Genomic DNA, 19,821 nt, shown 5'->3' on the forward strand with positions numbered 1-19,821 from the left:
CAGAGATCGAGAATACCTGAACACCCCCCAGTGCGGCCTTGCTGCATTCACATTTTGCTGAACAAAGGAATTAGTAACTTTAATGCACAACATGGTTCAGGTCATCCCCGTCCCATTTTGTCCCCAACCCTTTCTCTTTACCTAACCGAGTGGTTGTTGTGCCTAAATCTAACGCGGGCGCTAATTTAGTAAACACTCCTGTGGCTCCTATTACGTAGGAACAAATGATCGTACGGGCTTGTGGGAGGACTTGTTCAAATGTGCTGCGCGCCACCTGCTGTAGGTGTGGCCGCAGGTGAGGAGGGCTTTTGCTGTGTAGTCATAGCAACAACAACAAAGGCGCAAAACAGGAATATAACAAAGAGCAGTTGAGCTAAACACGGGCGGTTGCAAGACCTGTTGTTCAAAAACATGCTACATGTTTTTATTTGTAGAAAAGACAACATTCATTTGGTTCTTCCTGCTTCAGGAAGTTTTAGAGTGGCTGCTTATCAAAGCCTCAGGCTAGATGATAAAAGCACATCTGGGAAACAAATTAACCGAACCTCAATAAAAGTATCTTAACTAGGGGTCATGCACGCATTATGAAATTTCAAAGCTGAGAGATAAAAACCATTCACACACATCCCCCGGAAAGTTATAAGTCTGCAGATAAGAGATATAAAACGCCACATACATCAGATGCAATAAAAAAAAAACAAAGCTGCTGACTCAGGAGCCTTTCAGTGTCTGTGAGATTGTCTGTGAAGTCACTGTGCGACCTGCTCTAAACTGGAGGCTCGATTTCTTATAAACCACGTGACTTGAGAGAAGCCAGAGCTGAGCAGTTCTGCCATGTGACCAGCAGGGCATGCTGCTCATGCTGGTGGATGCTGAGGCATTTCAAAGAAACCTGTCATGAGCTGGGAAATCCAGCCTTCACAGCCTTCACAGCCCCCGCCAACCTGATCCTGGCTGAGCTGCATTGGCAATGCTGTGTACAGTAGTTGCTTAAGAGGCCACAGTAACAAAAAAAAAAAAAAATTGAGAGGAAAATGATTTAAAAGTGGAATTGTTTTTCTGAAGGTTTTTTTTTTTGTTGTTTTTGCTTTTTTTCTTTCTAGGTACTGAATCAGATAGTTTTTAAGGTATTGCTTGTTTTGAAAATACAAACGTGGGAGAGGAGAGGAAATGCCAGACAACATTTGCCTCCCCGCCTTATCAGATTTGGATCAAATTAAACTTGCAAACCATTCCCTGTGTTTATTTTGGACTCCTCACAGTGACAGATGGGTAGATTTCTTGGCATTAAAACGACTTTATTAGTTTAAGAAAAGTTGTCAGTCATACAAAAATTACACAAAAAGTAGGAGGAATTCAAGTTATTTCCTTATTTACCAGGATAATATACAAAAAAAAAAAAAGTGTGTGACATTCACTCGAGGGGCAGAATGATTTTTGAAAAGATAAAGGTTTATCTTTCAAAACAAGGAGACATGCATTAGCATGCTCACTGCTGAGACTGTCTTCTAACTGGAAAAAAAAAAAAAAAAAAGCCACTAAAATATGTATTTTGTTTCTGCACAGGTTTGTTTACAGTTACACAATTGTGGTATTTAGCATTATTCGTTCCCACATTACCCAAAAATACCAGAAGACACAATCAGAAAGGATCGGTTGTGGTTAAGTCTATTTTGTCTTGGTACTTCTAGGGGAATGCCACTCATTTTCACCCTGCTGTTTGTTTCTCATGCAGTTTTACTGAACAAGTGCAGATCTACAGGTAGATTTATGACTCTATAGGATGTAAACTAACAGCAGACATGAAAGAGAACTTATCATAGTGCAAGTTCATTGTTCAAATTTAAACTTTCCTTTAACTTATTCTTTAATTAACAAAAAACATTTTTTTTTTTTTAATGAAAAAGAAAACATTTGCTTTCAACAACTTGAAACTTAATCTGTGCAGAGCTGCAATGCCTTTGGAGTTTCTGTCTGTAGTGTTTTTCGCCAGCTGTCTGTCCAATCTGTGGCAGTCATCTCTATTTGCTTTGCCTTTGTTATATCTCATCTGTTCACTGATGACAACTGATAAAAAAAATAAAAATATTCAACTCCAAAACATTCCCTGCGAGACAAACACATACCTAAAGCTCAGGCATTTGTATGCCGTGACAGACACCCACACACAAACCTAAAGCTCAAGCAGGGTAGAGGTTTTCTCAGGAGAAGTTTGTGAGGGTTATCTAAGGCTGATGTGTGACAGGCCGAGCAGGGTGAGCCAAAGCAGTTTAGGCAATCTATTTCCTGTTTTTACAGTGGAACTCTTTTCCAACAACTCAGTGCAAAGAGGCTACAGACGCTCTAGTGTCAGTCATTAACACAGAAACTGCCCTACTTCCTTTTTTGCATTCCACTGAAAGAGACTAAAGTTCATGTTGCTCATATTAAGAGCTTTGGTGCCATCTAGTGGTTATTCACAAAGTGATTCTCTAAATCTTGACCAACGGGGACATCTGGTGCTCATTCATGAAATCGAATGTCAGTGGTGGAATAAATATTACACAACAACGTCACAGTAACCGTACATCAAGTATTAGTATCAACATATTCTAAAATGAACAAACTCATTATGCAATTTGGCTATGTCAATACAATGTATATTACTGGATTACAATTATTAATGCAATAATGCATATCAATTTAATGTTGCATCTATTAAAGTGTTATATACAGCTGGGTAGCTTTCTTCCCCCGTGGCTCAGTAAGGTGTTGAATAACCTATAATAACAAATATTTAATAATATTTTTTACTTTTCATTAGTTTTTTTTTTTTTTTTAAATTTTTTAGGTGGTTTATCACTATGAATCAGCAAAGTAACTACTCATTTAAATGAGCAAACACATGAAATTGAGTAAAAAGTTTCCACCACTCAAGATGACAATATGATTTTAAAGTTGTTGCTGGTTGAAATAGCACTAGGTTTGTCTACTTTATTACCGGTGGTGCAATGTTATTAAATAAAAAAAACATCAGACATTGTGCTCAACTCTAAATCAAAGGTACTTTGAATTCTGTTCTTTAACCGACTTTGACAAATGTATTAGAGAAAATGTACAAAGTACAGTAAAAGAAAGTCATCAAAATCAAATCAAAAACACGAACAGCTAACCTTACAGCATACCTTCTGAAACACGAACATTAATTAAGAGTATTTAGGAGACATTTCTTAAAAAAAAATAATGTTACCAATGAAAAAGACGTGTTTGGCGACACCCAGTGGCTAATTTGGGGTACAGAATTCATATGCATATTAACTAACAGTACAACTATATGCTAAATAGGGGAAAGCCCCTAAGCAGCCATCTAAACACATTACAAACTGAACTATTTCCCCATTACTCCCAAGAACTCTTCTTTTCTTTTTTTTTTTTAATGAATGAGATAGTAAGTAGAGGCTAATGTTGTAATTTGGATGGTTTTACTTAAAAACTACTCAAGATTACTTGTGTAATTGTATAAGGAAATCCGCCAAGTACTGCAACAGATATTTTCTGTCTCTGACTACGTTATTTATAATGCTGCGATTAAATCACATAACCCACTTCAGAGGTAAATCACTAAAAGTGTGCATAAGGCACACCTGTGTTTACTTTACAAAAAAAAAACCATATGGGCCTTGAAGGATCAAAACCATGTGCACAACGTGGACCAAAATATACTGTAGAAATAAAATAAAAGAGCCATGAAAGATGAAGATATAGTATGAACATAAATAGTAAGAAAATGAAATGAAGGATTAGCCAGCAGTACAATATCTGCGGATGTCGTGATGTTGTCGTTTCCGTTCACTTTCACTTTTGGATTTTGCAAGAAATAAATCTAAATAAAGACAAGCTCAATGAATGTACAGAAGGGCTTAGTTACACCAAGAATCCACATCAATTAAGTGTTCTATTTCAAATTCCATCAAGGCTATTAGTCAATAAAAAAAAACAATAAAAAAAAAAAACAATCATAACCTTATGGTGGCAGAATGTGCATCTACAGATTACAGTCTACATTAAGGAGAGGACTCACCTTAAATTATCCCTCCTTAGTTGATATTCCGTATGGAGGTTATGCTGTGGACGAAAAATACATCCATAAACGCGATAAACGTTGGGTAAACCGGACAAAGGAGCAAACTGTCGTCTAATGCGCGAGCATTTACTTTCGCTTTTATTTGAGTCAACCCTCCAGGCGATACGAGCAGCAATGCCAGTAACTCCTTATCACAGCTGCTGCGCCGACATCAGTTTACCAGCAGCTCCCTCTATTCACAAGGGGAAATTAATTTACAGGCCAACGCACCATCTGCGACTGAATAACATAAACATTACACAAAAACACACACACACACACACTGGACAGAAGAAATCCCCATATTTAGGATATACATTTAAGGCTTCCTGTCGGATCTGAATTGAAAGTAAGGTGATGGACTTTCCTCGGAAACCAATGACGCATTTTAAAAAGTGCATTTCCGCAATATTCAAAAATAACTCCGGATATTATGATGAATCTGCTTAACTCCCGGTGGCGTTCATAAAATGATGAAATTCACATCAGTTTGAAGATAAATACAGAATTAAAAGATGAAGAAATAAGAGTATCTTGCAGCTGCTTTACTATTAACGTAATTTGAAAACACCCAGCTCAAACACATGTGGCTGTGTTTTTGCTTTTTTTGGATCAGAATTATTATTTGTTCACAGAACACTTATGAAAGCATTTTTTTTCTTCTTTTTCTGGCTATTTTTATGTGCAGTTCCAAACTTTTGGGGGAATAAATATGGTTACAAAAAAAGGTTTTTGGGGTTATTTTGCATATTGACATATTAGCTGTTTATTTTCCCAATAATTAAAAAAAAAAAAAAACTGCAGTGAAAGCAAAATTGACTTGCCTACAGTTTTATGCTGCATGCTTTAAATAACCTGGATGGATTAAACAACTCTATACTGTTGAGAAAAAGAATCAGTTTAATGTTGCAGTAAAGCAGCAGGTTTCTGTCTGTTACAGACCAACAACAATAATACAACACCAGAGCCTTATTTGAGCAATTAGAAAAAAAGAAACATTAATTTTCTGAAGCATTTTCTTCTGTCATAATATAAAAAAATAATCTTGAAGATTGGCATTTAACAAATAATAGTACGACATAAAAACGACAACAAAGTAGTAGCTCCTGAATCAAAGACCATACAGCTACTTTATCTGGACATGACATGATTTCTTCTGCATTTCAATAAACACATTCTGTACTACGTGTCAAAGTTTCAATTTTAGCACTGTTTTGTTTTGACACTATAAAAGAACAAAACAAAAGTTCAAACACAGGAACAAAACTAACTAACTATAACTTGGATTCTTTACTCTGGAACTCAGATGTGTTCTCTCCAATTTCAACTTCCTTTTCCTTTCTTCCTCTCCTCCTGTTTGAACATGAAGAAAACATTTAGCAACACAATGACAGTAGACAGCAGCATCACAGCTCATCCATCAACTGTACGGTTCTTGAAAACAGTATGAAGCAATTTATGAGCAACAAAATAAATTATTCGCTGTTGATGTAGGACCTCTTTCAAACAGTCTACAAACTATTGAGATTTTTATCCTACAGTAATGGAAGGAGACTTGTCACTAAAGCATGTAAAACTGTGATGTTGGACACATCAGCGCAGACAGTGAAACACCGTGGCCAGTAAGCATAACAAAGTCCAAACTTACCTGCATATCGGCTGCATTTGTGATATGGTTTCCGGTAAAGCTTTGCCATAAGTTTCTGGCAGAATGAAACACAAGATGGAACCAGATATGGCTAGAACTCCCATCACTATGTATGGGAGTGCCTTGTAGTATTGTCCTGCAAAGAAGAATCTGGAGATTATTTCCTTCATTCATATTGGCAATGTAAAATAACTATGAAGTGAAATCCTTGTGACATTTACAATTTCTCAGATGGAACAGATTTATGTCTCCAATTGACTTTTTATGAGCCTAAAAACAGTTTGAAACCATGAAATATTAAATGCACAGTCATAGATGCCAGAGGAGAGGAATGAGTGTCTGTCTAACTAAAATGATTAACCGACTATCAAATATTGCCCCGACTAATTGCTTTAAATGGAAATTCGAATGTACTCACCCAGATAAATGATAAATGGGGAGACGATGGTGCCGACGCGCGCAGCCATGGAGCAACATCCCATCGCCGTATTTCTGATAACGGTTGGGAAGACCTCCGATGTGACGGCATACACCACGCAGAAGGCTGATGTGATGCCAAACTTTCCTACCATCTCAAGAAACACAGCCACACCTGGTAAACCTGAGGGGGGGGGGTTGAACATTACAGCACGCAAATAAGTTAGTCATATGAGTTGGATATAAAATATCTGAGGTCTATTTTAAGCTTCCCTCATGTAAAAGTATGCTTTTTTTCTTTTTTTTACACACTAATCCAGATCAGTTATCTGGGAAAAAAAAAAAAAAAAAAAAAGATTGCAGATTTACCAGGTGTAAATGGGTTCATTTTTGGGGACAAAATCTGACATTTTGTGTGCATACTCATCTTGATCTTAACTCATTTGTAACGTTTCATTCATTAACGAGCTGCTTTCGAAGCTTTGAGCGTTACCTATTGGAATGAGGTGAACACAGAGGATCATAACGCCTCCGAGAGCGAGCGTGCAGGACTGGCAGATGTGCCTGGAGCAGTACTGCAGCAGGAACAGTGCAATAATGTAAGCAGGAACCTCTGTCACCGCAGACAAGAAGCAGTTCAAGTAAGGGTCGCCGTGCAGGTTTGAAGTGTTGAGGATTAAAGCGTAGTAACTGATGGTGATGATGATCCTGCCAAAGCATTCAGAACAACAATTAATTACATATCAATTTGGAAACACAAAGTGTTGAACCAAACACCACAACAGGAATAGTTATCTTGCATGACCAATACTGCTATTTTGATTGAAACAGGGGTAAATAGTAAACATACCACAGAGATGAACACACTAATGTCAGAGAGAAAATATTGCAGTTTTTCAGGATGACCAAAAACTTGACTTTCTCGTCCTTCTTAGCCAACACATCTTCAACCTGCAAAATAGAATGAGAAGAAAAGAGTTGCTCCAATGACATTTTAAATCATGAATCTGTGAATGAAACACACACACACACACACACACACACGTAGTAAACTATAACATATAATTAGACATTACGTGGTATAATTAGTCACCTAACTGACACAGGCTAACTTGAAATGCAAAAGAGTCAAAAGATACCAGGGACAATGCTGTAAATGATCCAAGTTTAGTTAATTGGAAACTAAAAACATCTAGGACCTTTGAGGCAGAGATTACATTGATCATAAATAAAATCATCAACTTATTAATCATCCTACCTCTGCTTGTGTAAAAATAGCCGATGGAGCCTCCACTTTATTCTTCTTGGCAGCGTCCTCCAGTATGGCCTCAGCCTCCTTCACTCTTCCCTGAGAGATCAGCCAGCGAGGAGACTCTGGCACCAACCTGGAAAGACGAACACAGGGATACATTATCCTTGCTGATAAACACAGGTGCATGACGACATACGCACCATTTATAAGCCGTTTATAGAATTGTAAATTGTTTAAAGCATGTTAATTTAGTCCTCTATAATAACTGAGACTGCAAACGTTCATTGCATGACGACTCTTTCGCAGCCACCTATTTTGTCAGAAAACTCCGATGAACTTTGGTGTGTTGCTTTTTTGTGTAATTAGGCATTACGTCTGTGAAGTTCCATGAAAGTTCCTTGAAAAAGAAAGATTTAACACACCGATAGATGAATGTTCTTACCACCACAGAGGAATGTAGATCAGCCCAGATGCAGCCATAGGAATCAGCAGCAATCGCCATTCACGGAGGAAGTGGGCTACTAGAGGCATTGTCATGTATCCCACGGCTGAGCTCATGAAAACTCCAAGGGAGCAGAAGGCCACTCGTGTTTTCGGGCTTAAGATTTCTGAACCTGTAGGTGTCACAAGTTAAAGGAGAAATTGTCAAAAGAAACCGGAGCCTCCGATTTCCGGTTATTTTATTACCAACATGTGTTTTTGTGGTGTGACAGGGCATCACAACATTGTACTTAAACATATCAGGTATTATCAAATATCATACTCCCTACTGGAAAAACATACCCAGCACAAATGCAATGATGTAGTTGGAGAATCCCCCAGCACCCGCCAAGAAGAAAGTGAAGGTGAAGATTTCCCAGCTCGGGGAAAATATCTGCGCTGTTATTGCCAGATTTTGAAGAACCATCATGATAAAGAGGGCTGGCTTCCTTCCAAACCTGTGGAAGAAATGCAGTCGAGTGAGCTGCACAACTTTTCTTTATAGCGAAGGGAAAGCTGGGCTTTTTGTAAATATTCAGACAATGTTGACACAGTACAGACCTGTCAGACACCTGGCCTGAGACCAGTGCTCCCACTAGCACGCCGACATAATGTATCGAGGTGGTCAGTGGCGTTTTGTATGCATTCTCGCAAACCAAGTCCCACTGTAACACCAACACATATTTTCACTCATTTGGCCACACTGTCGAATTTGTAATACACAATGTACAATACATCGGAAACTCGAGCTAAAGAGTGCACATCGTAGTTTGTGCAAAATGTTTGGGGAACAGAAAGACGCTGCAGGAAGCCAGTTCCGGTGAGTCGGGATGGCGGGGAGCAACGGTTGTGTTGTAGTCTGTGCTAAATCCCTCAGACGTCTCAGAAGGTCGCATTATGCAACAAGTAGTTCCGACCCAGCGATCTGATTGGTCAACGTGCTCAAATCAGCATAACAGCACACCCTGCTCATCACTAGAAATATCACTCTGCCTTTTGATGGGAATACATATTGAACTTCATATAATATGCGTTATAATGTTGTTTTTTTACTAGTTACAGGTTGATTAAATGCGACCCATTTCGCTCCGAGCGCCCGTACTGTAGCACGACAGACAGTCACGCACTTAAAATCCTCGGGCGGCTCGCTTGGGCGATTATGTTTTATCACGACACGGTGCTAAAATCGTAAAAATACATGACTCCATCGATATCTTTTATCAGCGGATATCTGAAGACTGAGCTAGCTAAGCAGTTTTCTGTTTCTATGTGCTGTACTTATTCGGTCTGAGAAATAATATGTAGAAAGCAAAAAAACCCAAAAAAACGGACTAGATCTCGTCCCTGTTGCTACGTCGTTGCTAAGGATCGGCCTACTTCTACGAACAAAAAGTTTTGTATTTTGAGAGAGAATTGCCCCACAATGTGAATACATTTTCATTGCATATTTTATTTAGCTGTATAATCGCAATATTACACGAGAGGGTGAGCTTTAAAGTGATTGCTGGCACGACGGTGACGCGGTCAGGACCGAGGCGCTCGCTTAAGTAGAGCTCGGTGTTGACAGTCTGACCCCGAGTGACAAATTCACGGTGCACCACCCTGTGAATGTCAAACTGCACGTTCCAATACCCGGACCTGCGTGCTATTTAATACACCAGAAAAGAATTTAGAATCTTCAAATCCGCAGTATGTGAAAAGCAGCATGCCAAAAAAAATACCAGGATGTCCCACGACATCCGATCGTATTTTCCGGTACGCAGGCCAGCATGCAGGACCGGGAGGGTCAAAGTCTAAGATGCATTTTTACAATCACGCAGTGAGTCCCGATTGAATGCCTACTGCGTGAAAACAGGATATTTTAAGGATAGCTTCAGTACAAAGCGAACGTAAAAAGAAAAAGTAGCCTGTATTGACACAAAATTGGATGCGCCCGCTGGTCAACTCGGGTGCTCATTCTGATCAAGCAACGAAACACACTCATGAAGGTTATGGATTCAATAGACAAGTTAATAGTGTTCACGCATTTCGAGTGAGAAAACTGTTTATGCTGATCAAGCTGATGTTGCTTGGTGTAGATGATATAATTTTCAAAATGCAGTCTAAAGTCTTCTCACTGTTCGTCATGTTTAATCAAGTGTTACGTTGGATGTTCCCACTTTTCCTCATCTCTATAAATGGGTAGTAGTACTATATTAGCAGGCTAACTTTGGCTTTGCCAGTTGGATCAGTTAGATTTGTAAGATTTGTAGCTGAAGTGCTGCAATTTGCCAGTCATTTGGTTAGTGTCATTTGGACTTTGCGTGCAAGTGAAGACTGTGTTTGTCTCTGTAAAAAAACCCTCTTTTCTTATATTTTTCATTACCACGTCTCCCCCTTTGGGATTATCAGTCATTTAAGTTTTATCTCCCGAAAAATAGGCTACAAAACAACATTTATTTCCAAAAATGTGATTATATCATATTAAAATGAATTGATGACTTGTTACTCGCCTCTGAAACAATAGTGGACTGGTAGATATTTTTGCTGTATGTCCATCCATCCAGACAGCTCTCCCAAGGGATTTCACTCACATTCACATCCACATTTGGGATAATTTCCCTTTGAGAATAGGTGCTGACAATTTCCAGGTTCAGCCTCGAACAAGAGCTGTGCTTTGTGATGCCATCGACTGTTTCCAGAGGTATTGTCACATTTCTCCACATCTCACTGATGCTGTAGTTTTCAGGAATAAAGCATTCATGAAGTGGGGTATCACCTACAAATACTATGTAGATACCAATAAATCCGTTTGGGATGATGCTGATGGCCAGTGAGAAAAAAATCCTTCGCTGAAAGGGTCCCCAAGACCCAAGAAAGGATGTGATTGTGTCATAGTCTCTGATTTTTGCGCTCCCCATTACGTCACCAAAAGTGAGGAAAGAAAAAGACCAGTCGTCAGTTCCGATAGGCACAAGATAGAGCGAGCTCGACTGCTCAATAACATGTGAACTCAAACGCTGAGGTCAGGTTTTATATCCCAGCTACAGCTGATCTGGGCGGGCACACGCTTCCATAGAGTGCTGGAAAAAAAAAAGGTTTAACACAACTTAAGTTGAAGCACAATTTTTTGTGCTCCACAAAGCTTTCAAACATGCATTATTTAGACTTAGATGTTTTTGACCAAACATAATTAAAGAAAAATAACAAATATTCATGATATAACAGGTGATGCAATAAAAGCTTCCTCATGGAATTCCTCAAAAGGAAGTTAATCATTTTCAAGCAGAAGTAAAACAGTAATAAAGCCTGCCATTGTCATTTGCACTAATCTGTGAGCTGTTTATTGTTATGCAACCAGACGGTATAAAAGTCAAGACGTCACGACTCTTCTGCTGTACCGGCTCGTCTGTGACCTTTCATAAACCATCAGGACTAAAGTCCTGTACAGTAACCTGTGAGGAATTTAATTCAGTACTACACAGTTTTGACAAAAATAATGAATCGGGCTTGAAATCCATCAGCATTTAGACAGATGCCTTCATAGCACGTGTGCATGTTCCAACTCCTGTCCTTATCTGGTTTGTTCATCACATTTTATATTCTAGCGAGTTCAGAGTTATATAGTATATTACTAGATACATTAATGATTTCTTAATCTGAACACATTATGGACATAATAATAAAAAAAAAAAATGCTGTAATGTGATCACAGTTTGTACTCTGTCCATATTACTCTAAAAGGTGTCATGTTTTGTCTTTTTTAAATCCTGGGAGTTGAGGTGACCTCAAGAGTTTTTGCTCCTGCCTTTACTTCAGAGATGCCTCACGTAACATCACGACGTCATTCATTAAACATGCTGGGATATAAAATCTGGGGTATGTGTGATAGAAACCGTGCTCTACTGGAAAGAGTCGGTGTTCTCTGTTTCCTGATCTTTTTCATGAAACAAAGATTCCCATTATAACCTGTCAGCATATTCTTAATTCAAGAGAGAAAACTCAGCTTCTGCCCCTCATCTTGGATCTGTCTTCAGGCTTTAAAAACTCCAAGCCCTGACAGAGACTTTAAACAAATCATAAGTCTTTTCAGAGAAAAGGTATTCATGTGGGCTTTTCTACGAAGTTAGACGAACGTGCACATCCCTCGATGGGGGCTCATAGGGCTCCTTTGCTTGGGGCCTCTTTGAGTCAAAGATTGCTACTGCTGTTATCATAAAGTTCAACCATTTCTTTCTGAACACTCAGGTAGAGAAAGGAAGACTGTCTTGTTAAAATGTAACCAGAGAGTTGATTTGAAACGTCTTCTACCTATGTGAAGTACAGTGCGTGTTTTGCTTCTTACTGAAGTGTTTGCCAGGATGTACACCTGGCTGCTTCAATGGCCGTGATTACTAAACTGCACGTGCAGGGAGGAGCTTTGGAGGCAGAACTGAAGCACAGCAGAAAGGGAGGCGACGTTAAATGGATGTTGAACTCCTTCAAATACTGAGGCAAAGTCCATAATCTTCTCCGCGTTACAAAAGCCAGGTTTAATCCGGTCACATCCAGTAGTTCACACCAACTACAGCTTTTAAGATTTGGGATAATTTATATAGTTCTTCTGTCAAAGTACACAGCTGTATTTGACGTAATTATTAAACAAAGAAGACATTACAAGTTAATCGGTGACCTTAAAGTATGCTGGTGGGCAAAACTCGTCACCTTTGGACATAGTCATGTTAATGAATTTATGTGAAGCTAATTAAACGGCTTCTGGGTTTAGCCCTCTCTACAGACCTGAGTGATTTATCGTATTCCTAATAAATCTTTGACATTTCTACAAAACTTGCTGAATAAGAAAAAAGTTTTTTTCAAAAGTGATAATACAAACAGAAATTCTTCACAATGAAATTCTGCATCCCCACTCAGCCTTTGTTTTTTTAAATTTTATTTTCAGATCAAATTTCTTTCTTTCTAAGGAAAGAATAAAACAACACCTAAAGAGTAAGAGTTTGCGCATCAGATTTGGCTTCATGTTGTGTGGGTGGGTTGCCCGTTGCTCCATTTTCTACCAATATCTTCTTTTTGGGTCCACCACACATCCTGCAATAGAAAAAAAAAATGTTAAAAATGGCAAAAGAGCAACACAGGTCTATGTTGTGTATATAAACATATCTGGCACAATGACATTTATATTTTCTATTTGTCTTGTTCTCACGTATCAAATTTATTTTTTGATTTCTCTATGTTTGAAGGTAGCCAGCATTAAAGCGTGCAGTCCTTGCTTTACTAGCAGCAAAGTAGTGGCATCACTTATCAGGAGGGCAACTAAACTCAAACATTATCATTAATTGTCTTTTCAACGGCGCTAAAACCCCTGTAACTTCTAAACTATTTCTACAATCTGTATGTGAATGAGTTGATGCATTTATCATATCTAACTCAGTGTGAATTTCACCTACCCCTGACATTCCTGCATCTGCTCCACTCTTTCAGGAAGATCTTTATGGAGGGTCTCCGGAAGGAAGAAGTTCACCACGGAGGAGGCAATTGTGAGACTTCCCATTAGAATATACGGCAGAGCCTTATTATAGGTCCCTGTAAATAACAAAGGAGCAACAGCCTATATTAGAAATTGTTTTTCTCTTATAACACCAATATCATCCAATGCAGTCTTTTTTTTTTTCTTTTTCTTTTTTTATAACTGCAGTAAATATGCAGTATCCCGGTGACATACTCGACATCTGTATACCTAAATAGATGACATAAGGAGCTGTGATACTTCCAATGCGGGCAGCAGAGGAGCACATTCCCATGCCAACGTTCCTGAGCACAGTTGGGTAGATCTCAGCAGTGTAGATGTACACGATGCTGAAGGCCATGGTGAAGCCAAACTTCCCAGTCATTTCCAGTGCCAGAGCAACATGCTGAAGAGCTGAGGAGAAAAGAAAGGGTACGCGGTTTGTTCTTTTATCTAGCACTCAAAATTTTATCTATTCAGTTTAACAACATTTGGAAACACTGGACAAGCCAAGCGATTGCATTTTTTCATCCCCGGTTCAACTTAGCAAAGAGCACGCTCAGGGTGTATTCATCTGGCCAGTGTGTCTCACCTGACACCACATTTTTAAAACTCTTTAAAGCTTTTAAGTAACAGGATACAAAGAATCAAAATATACTTGAAGCACTAAAAATAAAAGATCTATTCGCAGGAAGGCACATTTCAGAATATTAGAATGTATTGTATTATAATCAATGATGCATTCATGGTTTGTTTAAAGTAAAATTGCTTTACATCATGCTTACTACCTTGTGAATTTTTCCAGCAACGTTTCCTAAGTAACATAATCATTTGTTTTCAAATATTGCATCACCTTAATCAGTAAGGTTATTTGTGGTCATGTCATACAAGACATATGACTAGGTCCAAAAAAAAAATCTACTCAACCATATTAAAATGTTATCCATCTCAACCAGCTAAAACTTTGCCAGAACATTAAAATGCAACTCAATGCATTCTTTAAAAAAAAATATTATTCTAATGATATAACTTTATGACAGGGTGCCATTGTTATGCCTATAAATACTTCCCACTTTGAATTCTTCAGTACTGGAAATGGGTCACAGGGATGTCAAATTTATTCTTAAGCTTTACTACAGATACTGTAAGGTAAACTGTCTCTATGATTGAAATGATTTGTTGTATAAAAATGAAAAAAAAAACTATGTGAATTGCTGTGTGCATTGGCCAGGTTTAGTGTCATGGATGAGCTGCCTTACTGTCAGGGATGAACTGGATGAGCAGTAGGACTCCTCCTCCAATGACGAGGAAGGACGACAGCAGTGCTCTTCGTGGACATTTCTTCAGCAGCCAAGTAGAAACAATGTACGCCGGGACTTCGGTTGTGGCTGATAAAAAACAGTTCATGAATGGGTTGCCACTCAAGTTGGAGGTGTTCAGGGATAAGCCAAAATAGCCAATGTTTATTGCCATCCTGAAAAAAAGAACACAAGGATTAATGGTTCATCATTATGCGTGTTATCAAATAAATGTCAAATGATGCATGTTTACATTTGACATTTTCCTTGTTTTTGCTGTAATAAATTTGGCAATGTGATTGGCAAGTGAAAGAGCCAGGTTGAATCATTTGGTTCATCACAGTTTTGAAAATGGGAATTGATCAACTTTATTTAATGTCTGAATGAGAAAAGAAACCAACAATTTACCACAAAATGAGACACATCAGTGTGATGCATCTGATGTTCTTGGATTTCAGAATATCAAGCATGGTATATGTCCTGCTGGGAGACATTGCCTGCAGCTAAAACCAGGGTGAAGAAGAGGATTTATGTGGTTACATTTTCCATGCTTGCACATAGAATATCTCACATATATTATGATGATGGGTTTAAAGTATGGGATTACATAACTTTATTTTTTAGAATTATAGAAAATTTATTCCAAATACGAACAAATGGTTTCAGGTTTAAAAAAAAAAGAAGATATATTTCAAACAAAACATTGAAAAACAGGAATAATGTATTTGTCAATAATAGTAATCTGGAATATTGCATCCCAGTGTCATGCCAAAGCGGTGTAATGCACCAGTCAGTCCACTAGAGGATACCGTGTCGATGTCACGTTTAACCTCACCGAGTCATCAAAAGTACACGCATGTATGACCAAGGTCAAAGAAAGGTCATGTGACAAAGTGCAAACAGTGATAAACTCTAAGGACATTGTTAAGGTGAAAGTGGAAAAACCATGTCGAGTCAAATTATTTATGACAACTCATGAACCTCACCTCTTTAAAAATGACAGGTGGTGCCTCCACTTTATTTTTCCTTGAAGCTTCTCTCACAATGGCCTCCGCCTCTTCCACTCGTCCCTGAGTGATTAGCCAGCGAGGAGACTCTGGGATGAACCTGCACAATCAATACAGATTTACTATGAACGTCCGCAAAAAACGGGCTGCTTTTATCTCCTGTTGAATCATGGATGTCAACAGGAGCGTTAAAGTTCCGAATGATTCAGTTTAGACATCGGTAAATATCACAGGAAACACACCACCACAGCGGGATGTACACTACAGACGTTGTTGACAGAACAGCAAGCAGAGTCCTCCATTCTCTGATGCCATATGCGATCCAGGGTAGCGTCATGTACCCAATGCAATAGAAGAGGAAGGCCCCGAGCGTTGTGAAGAGCACTCGCATATGTTTACTCAGCACCTCCGTTCCTGTCGGAAATAAAATCACAAATGTTTATAGTGGCGAGCGTATCATTGAAACTAACAGAAAGTAAAAAAAAAAAAAAAAAACACGAGTAAGTCAAATAATGAAATCTTTTGACTAAGGTTAAAATATTACACACTGCTGACCCAGAACGAATGCAGAAATGTAGATGGATATCTGAGAGGCTCCAACGAAGAGGAACATGATACAGAACATCCTCCATGAGTGAGAGAAGGACTGAAGCAGGACCGCGAGACACTGGGCCGCAAGAGAGATGAACACGACCTTCTTCCTGCCAAACCTGGAAGGAAAAGAATAACACTGATTGACAGGTAAAGCGCATTGAGAAAATATGATTGAAGATATCTGCTTTCATTTGTTGTCGTTGAGGAAAAGCCTTAATTTAGAACAGTGCAGCAACCAAGGAGTTGTTATGGTCCAAAAGGACAGATCTTGACATATCAACAGGTCTTACAGACTCGTAGTTATCTGTCCTGAGGAAACCAGAATGTGAGGTAGGGGGACTTCAACAGTAGATGGAGCTGTTGTCTTTAAGCACATGCCTCCAGTAATCTTCACTCGAACTATTACTTACTCAATCAGGACTCGGTTGTCAGTCATTAAAACTGCGAGCAGCATTTCATGCGTGATGGAATGCATCAGATAAAAGGACAGACCCGCAGTGCGTAGTATATGACACCAAATGACCTACAACAAAGTGGATCTAAGGTACATATTCAAGTATGATAATACAGACTGCATTCAGGTTACTTTCACTGATAACGAAGGGAATGGTTATGGATGAAATACCTGTCAGAGAACTGGCCTGAGATCAGAGACCCAACAAGGTATCCCACAAAGAGAGTCGAGGATGCGAAGGGAACTTTCCACTCGTTGCCACAAACAAGGTCCCACTGTGAAAGATATGAAAGACGTGAATTACATACTTCAAACGAAACAGGGAAAAAAAGGCAATCGAAAGTTATTTTTTTCTGATGAAAAAAAATACAAACGTGCATGCTCGCACTGACCTCAGTGACAATAGTGGATTGGTAGATATCTTTGCTGTAGTTCCATCCATCTAAACATCCCTCCTGTTCCAGATTAGTGAGGTTAAAGTCCCTTCCAGGAACATATCCCTCCGTAGAGAGATTCACAACCAGATCCAGCTTGTATCTGCTGCACTGGCTCTGAACCTCTTCTCCATCCACTATCGTAAAGGGGATGATGGCGTTTCTCCACTCCTCAGTCAGGTTGACATCCGGAATGAGACAGTGGTGCTTCGGAGCTGCTCCAACAAAGACGATGTAAAGTCCGTTGAATCCAGTCGACACAAAAACTGTGTTCAGGAGGAAGAATGTGGTCCAGAAGAAAGGACCGGTTTGTCCGAGGAAGGCAGTGTCTTCATCATAGTCTCCCATTCTTTGTAAAGAATACCTCCCTGCTCTTGAGGGAGAGAACGTGACCTGCAGATTTCTTCAGAGTATGAGACGTAGTATTCCCCCTTAAAGTCTTCAGCTTAGTCCCAGAGTGGTAGGGCTGAGCTCTCTGTGGGGCAGAATGAGCTGGTCCCTCGCTGAGTCACAACAGAAAAACTTCAGTTTCCAGCCCTGAAAGAATTAAAGCGCCTGTCAGGGGACAACTTTTCATCCCAAAGTGAAAAACTTTTTAAGCCTTGTTGATCCTCCTTCTAATAGAGTGAATTTATCTGAGATTAATTAGTCAGATAACTCTCAGTAATTTGATTTAAATAATCAAAACTTTCCGAGTGCCGTTCCCCCCCCTCTCCCCCTCCAGCCCCACTCGCTGCTGTGGTATTTTCTCTAAACACATTGCACACTTTTAAATACTCCAAAGAAGCCCACGTGCCTGTACTCTAAATGTTGCTAAGTAGCCTTAAGACTCCAGTGGACTATTTTTGGGTCACATTGTAGAGGCAGACATGCCTTTATGTTCAGTTCAGCAAAGATTTGAACAATATTGTAAATATATCGTTTACTACATAAGAACAAACAGTTACAATTCCAGATTAATTAAAAATGTCACTTAGTTTAACTATTTAACAAATAATTATATGTACTTGTACTCTCAAGTACACGTCCTGAATTTACTGTAGATTTTTCTACTGTGCTACTATCTTATTTTTTTTTTTAATTTTATGACAAGCTCACATTTAGTCTGCATCATCAGCAGTGCAGAAGTGGACTAATCAATGTGCAGCTTTCACTGGTTCTAATATTATTTTAGTTTTTAGTGTTTTTTTTAAAATACGTAAAATGATGCATTAAAGTAATGGTTTACTTATAATGCTAATGTAAAATTCCAAAATTGCAGGTGGAAGCACATTTTAAAGGTCCAATACACTTATTACACTTATTCTTTTTTGGCAGTCTTGATATCAGCAACAAGTTATTTTTGTAGTTTTGGTACCAAAAATGATCTCATCTCTAAGCCTCTCTCTGGAGCTCTACTGCGGTTGGGCTGTTTTGTGTCCGTGTCTTTAACCCTCCTGTTGTCCTTGGATCAAAATGACCCGCAGCTGTGCTCAACCAAGTTCTATTTTATTTTCATAATTTTTTGGGATCATTGGTGACAAGGAGGCTGTGAGGGTTTCTTTAAAGAGTGATGACCAATGATCCCCCCAAAAAAATATTAAAAAAAATATAGAAATAAAATAGAACTTGGTTGAACACAGCTGCGGGTCATTTTGACCCGAGGACGACAGGAGGGTTGAGGCGACCCTCTCTTCTGATTGGCCGACTCTTTTCTGGGTAAAACATGCCCAGGCCGACCTCTGGTTTTCTTCGGTCTTGCAACTTACTAGCTGTGCAACGGAATGACCAGTCTTCTTGTGTTTTTTTTTCCCCAGATAAAAGATTAGACGGGGGGTCACGCTGGGGGCGGACATATGTCGTAAGCACGAGTTTGTCACATCACAAACTTACGGAAGTCCAAACAGCACAGTTGCTAAATTTTGTCTGTGTGCAATAGTCTGTGGAATGAGTGGTTTGACACTCTCACAGTATTTATACGGCACGTAGACCTCCTTTATAATCAAAAACGCAATGGATATCTGAATTTATAAAGAACTGCACCTTTAAATATTAGGCTATTTTTAGGGCCCTTCTATTGAGGCCCGGGGTACTTAGATCCACTATTCCCCTCACTAAACACCAGGAGTGACTGAGATAATCACATTGACCAGTGCACGCATAATCTTTAAGGAAGAAGATAAGGAATGTTTCAACTGATCTAAAGAATTTCAATGTTTATTCTCCACTTGTAGGCTGTGATATTTTGTTTCCCACACGATGGTGATTCAGGACTTCAATGTGTGATGTGATCAAGATCACGATCAGGTCCGGGTACTCCGTGCTCTTTCATCTTTTAGAAACAACTAATTAAAAATGTAGAGATTAAACATTCTACAAAATCCAAAGCATGAAACGATCTGGATGTCAGATTTTGGTTTTACAGCAAAAAGCCAGACTGAAGATGCTCAAAAGTTAGTTACTTTATGTTGTTCATGTTTTTCATTGGTGGATAATAAGCTCAAATGATTGTTTCTGACAGCGTTATGGTAATCATGTGACTGTCCAAAGACAGTTGGAAAAAAAAAAAGAAAGAAAGTGTATTGCTCAACAGTGCTGTCAACAAGGGGGCCGACTCATTCGTCTGATATTGAAGCCGAGTTTTGTTCATGTTGACATGGAATGATAGACTATA

At 39.0% G+C, this 19,821-nt stretch overlaps 2 protein-coding genes and 1 long non-coding RNA gene across 3 annotated transcripts in view; all 3 read right to left on the reverse strand.

The window, feature by feature from the left end:
- Positions 1-4,187, reverse strand: part of LOC138196176 (uncharacterized) — a 15,039-nt gene extending 10,852 nt beyond the window's left edge. The window contains exon 1 of the long non-coding RNA XR_011178114.1: positions 4,061-4,187. This is a non-coding gene — a long non-coding RNA (uncharacterized lncRNA). The remainder of the gene's footprint in view (positions 1-4,060) is intronic.
- Positions 4,188-5,376: 1,189 nt separating this feature from the next.
- Positions 5,377-10,799, reverse strand: slc22a4 (solute carrier family 22 member 4). The gene is made up of 10 exons (XM_069145547.1): positions 10,392-10,799; positions 8,461-8,564; positions 8,203-8,357; positions 7,862-8,033; positions 7,426-7,552; positions 7,018-7,118; positions 6,661-6,875; positions 6,169-6,351; positions 5,751-5,886; positions 5,377-5,455 (listed from the first exon to the last, which is right to left on the reverse strand). Exons 1-10 carry the CDS (start codon positions 10,797-10,799, stop codon positions 5,377-5,379), a joined length of 1,680 nt encoding a protein of 559 aa, XP_069001648.1.
- A 1,409-nt stretch (positions 10,800-12,208) lies between these two features.
- slc22a5 (solute carrier family 22 member 5) lies at positions 12,209-17,872 on the reverse strand. The gene is made up of 10 exons (XM_069145973.1): positions 17,127-17,872; positions 16,906-17,009; positions 16,242-16,396; positions 15,929-16,100; positions 15,666-15,786; positions 15,088-15,182; positions 14,641-14,855; positions 13,613-13,795; positions 13,323-13,458; positions 12,209-12,963 (listed from the first exon to the last, which is right to left on the reverse strand). The coding sequence occupies exons 1-10, from the start codon at positions 17,514-17,516 to the stop codon at positions 12,858-12,860; spliced, it is 1,677 nt and encodes a 558-aa protein (XP_069002074.1). The 5' UTR covers positions 17,517-17,872; the 3' UTR covers positions 12,209-12,857.
- Positions 17,873-19,821: the final 1,949 nt, after the last annotated feature.

Source organism: Embiotoca jacksoni, unplaced genomic scaffold, assembly GCF_022577435.1.
Source record: "Embiotoca jacksoni isolate LCO1_2020_lvr unplaced genomic scaffold, fEmbJac1.0.p SCAF_13, whole genome shotgun sequence".
In the NCBI taxonomy this organism is placed as follows: Eukaryota; Metazoa; Chordata; class Actinopteri; family Embiotocidae; genus Embiotoca; species Embiotoca jacksoni.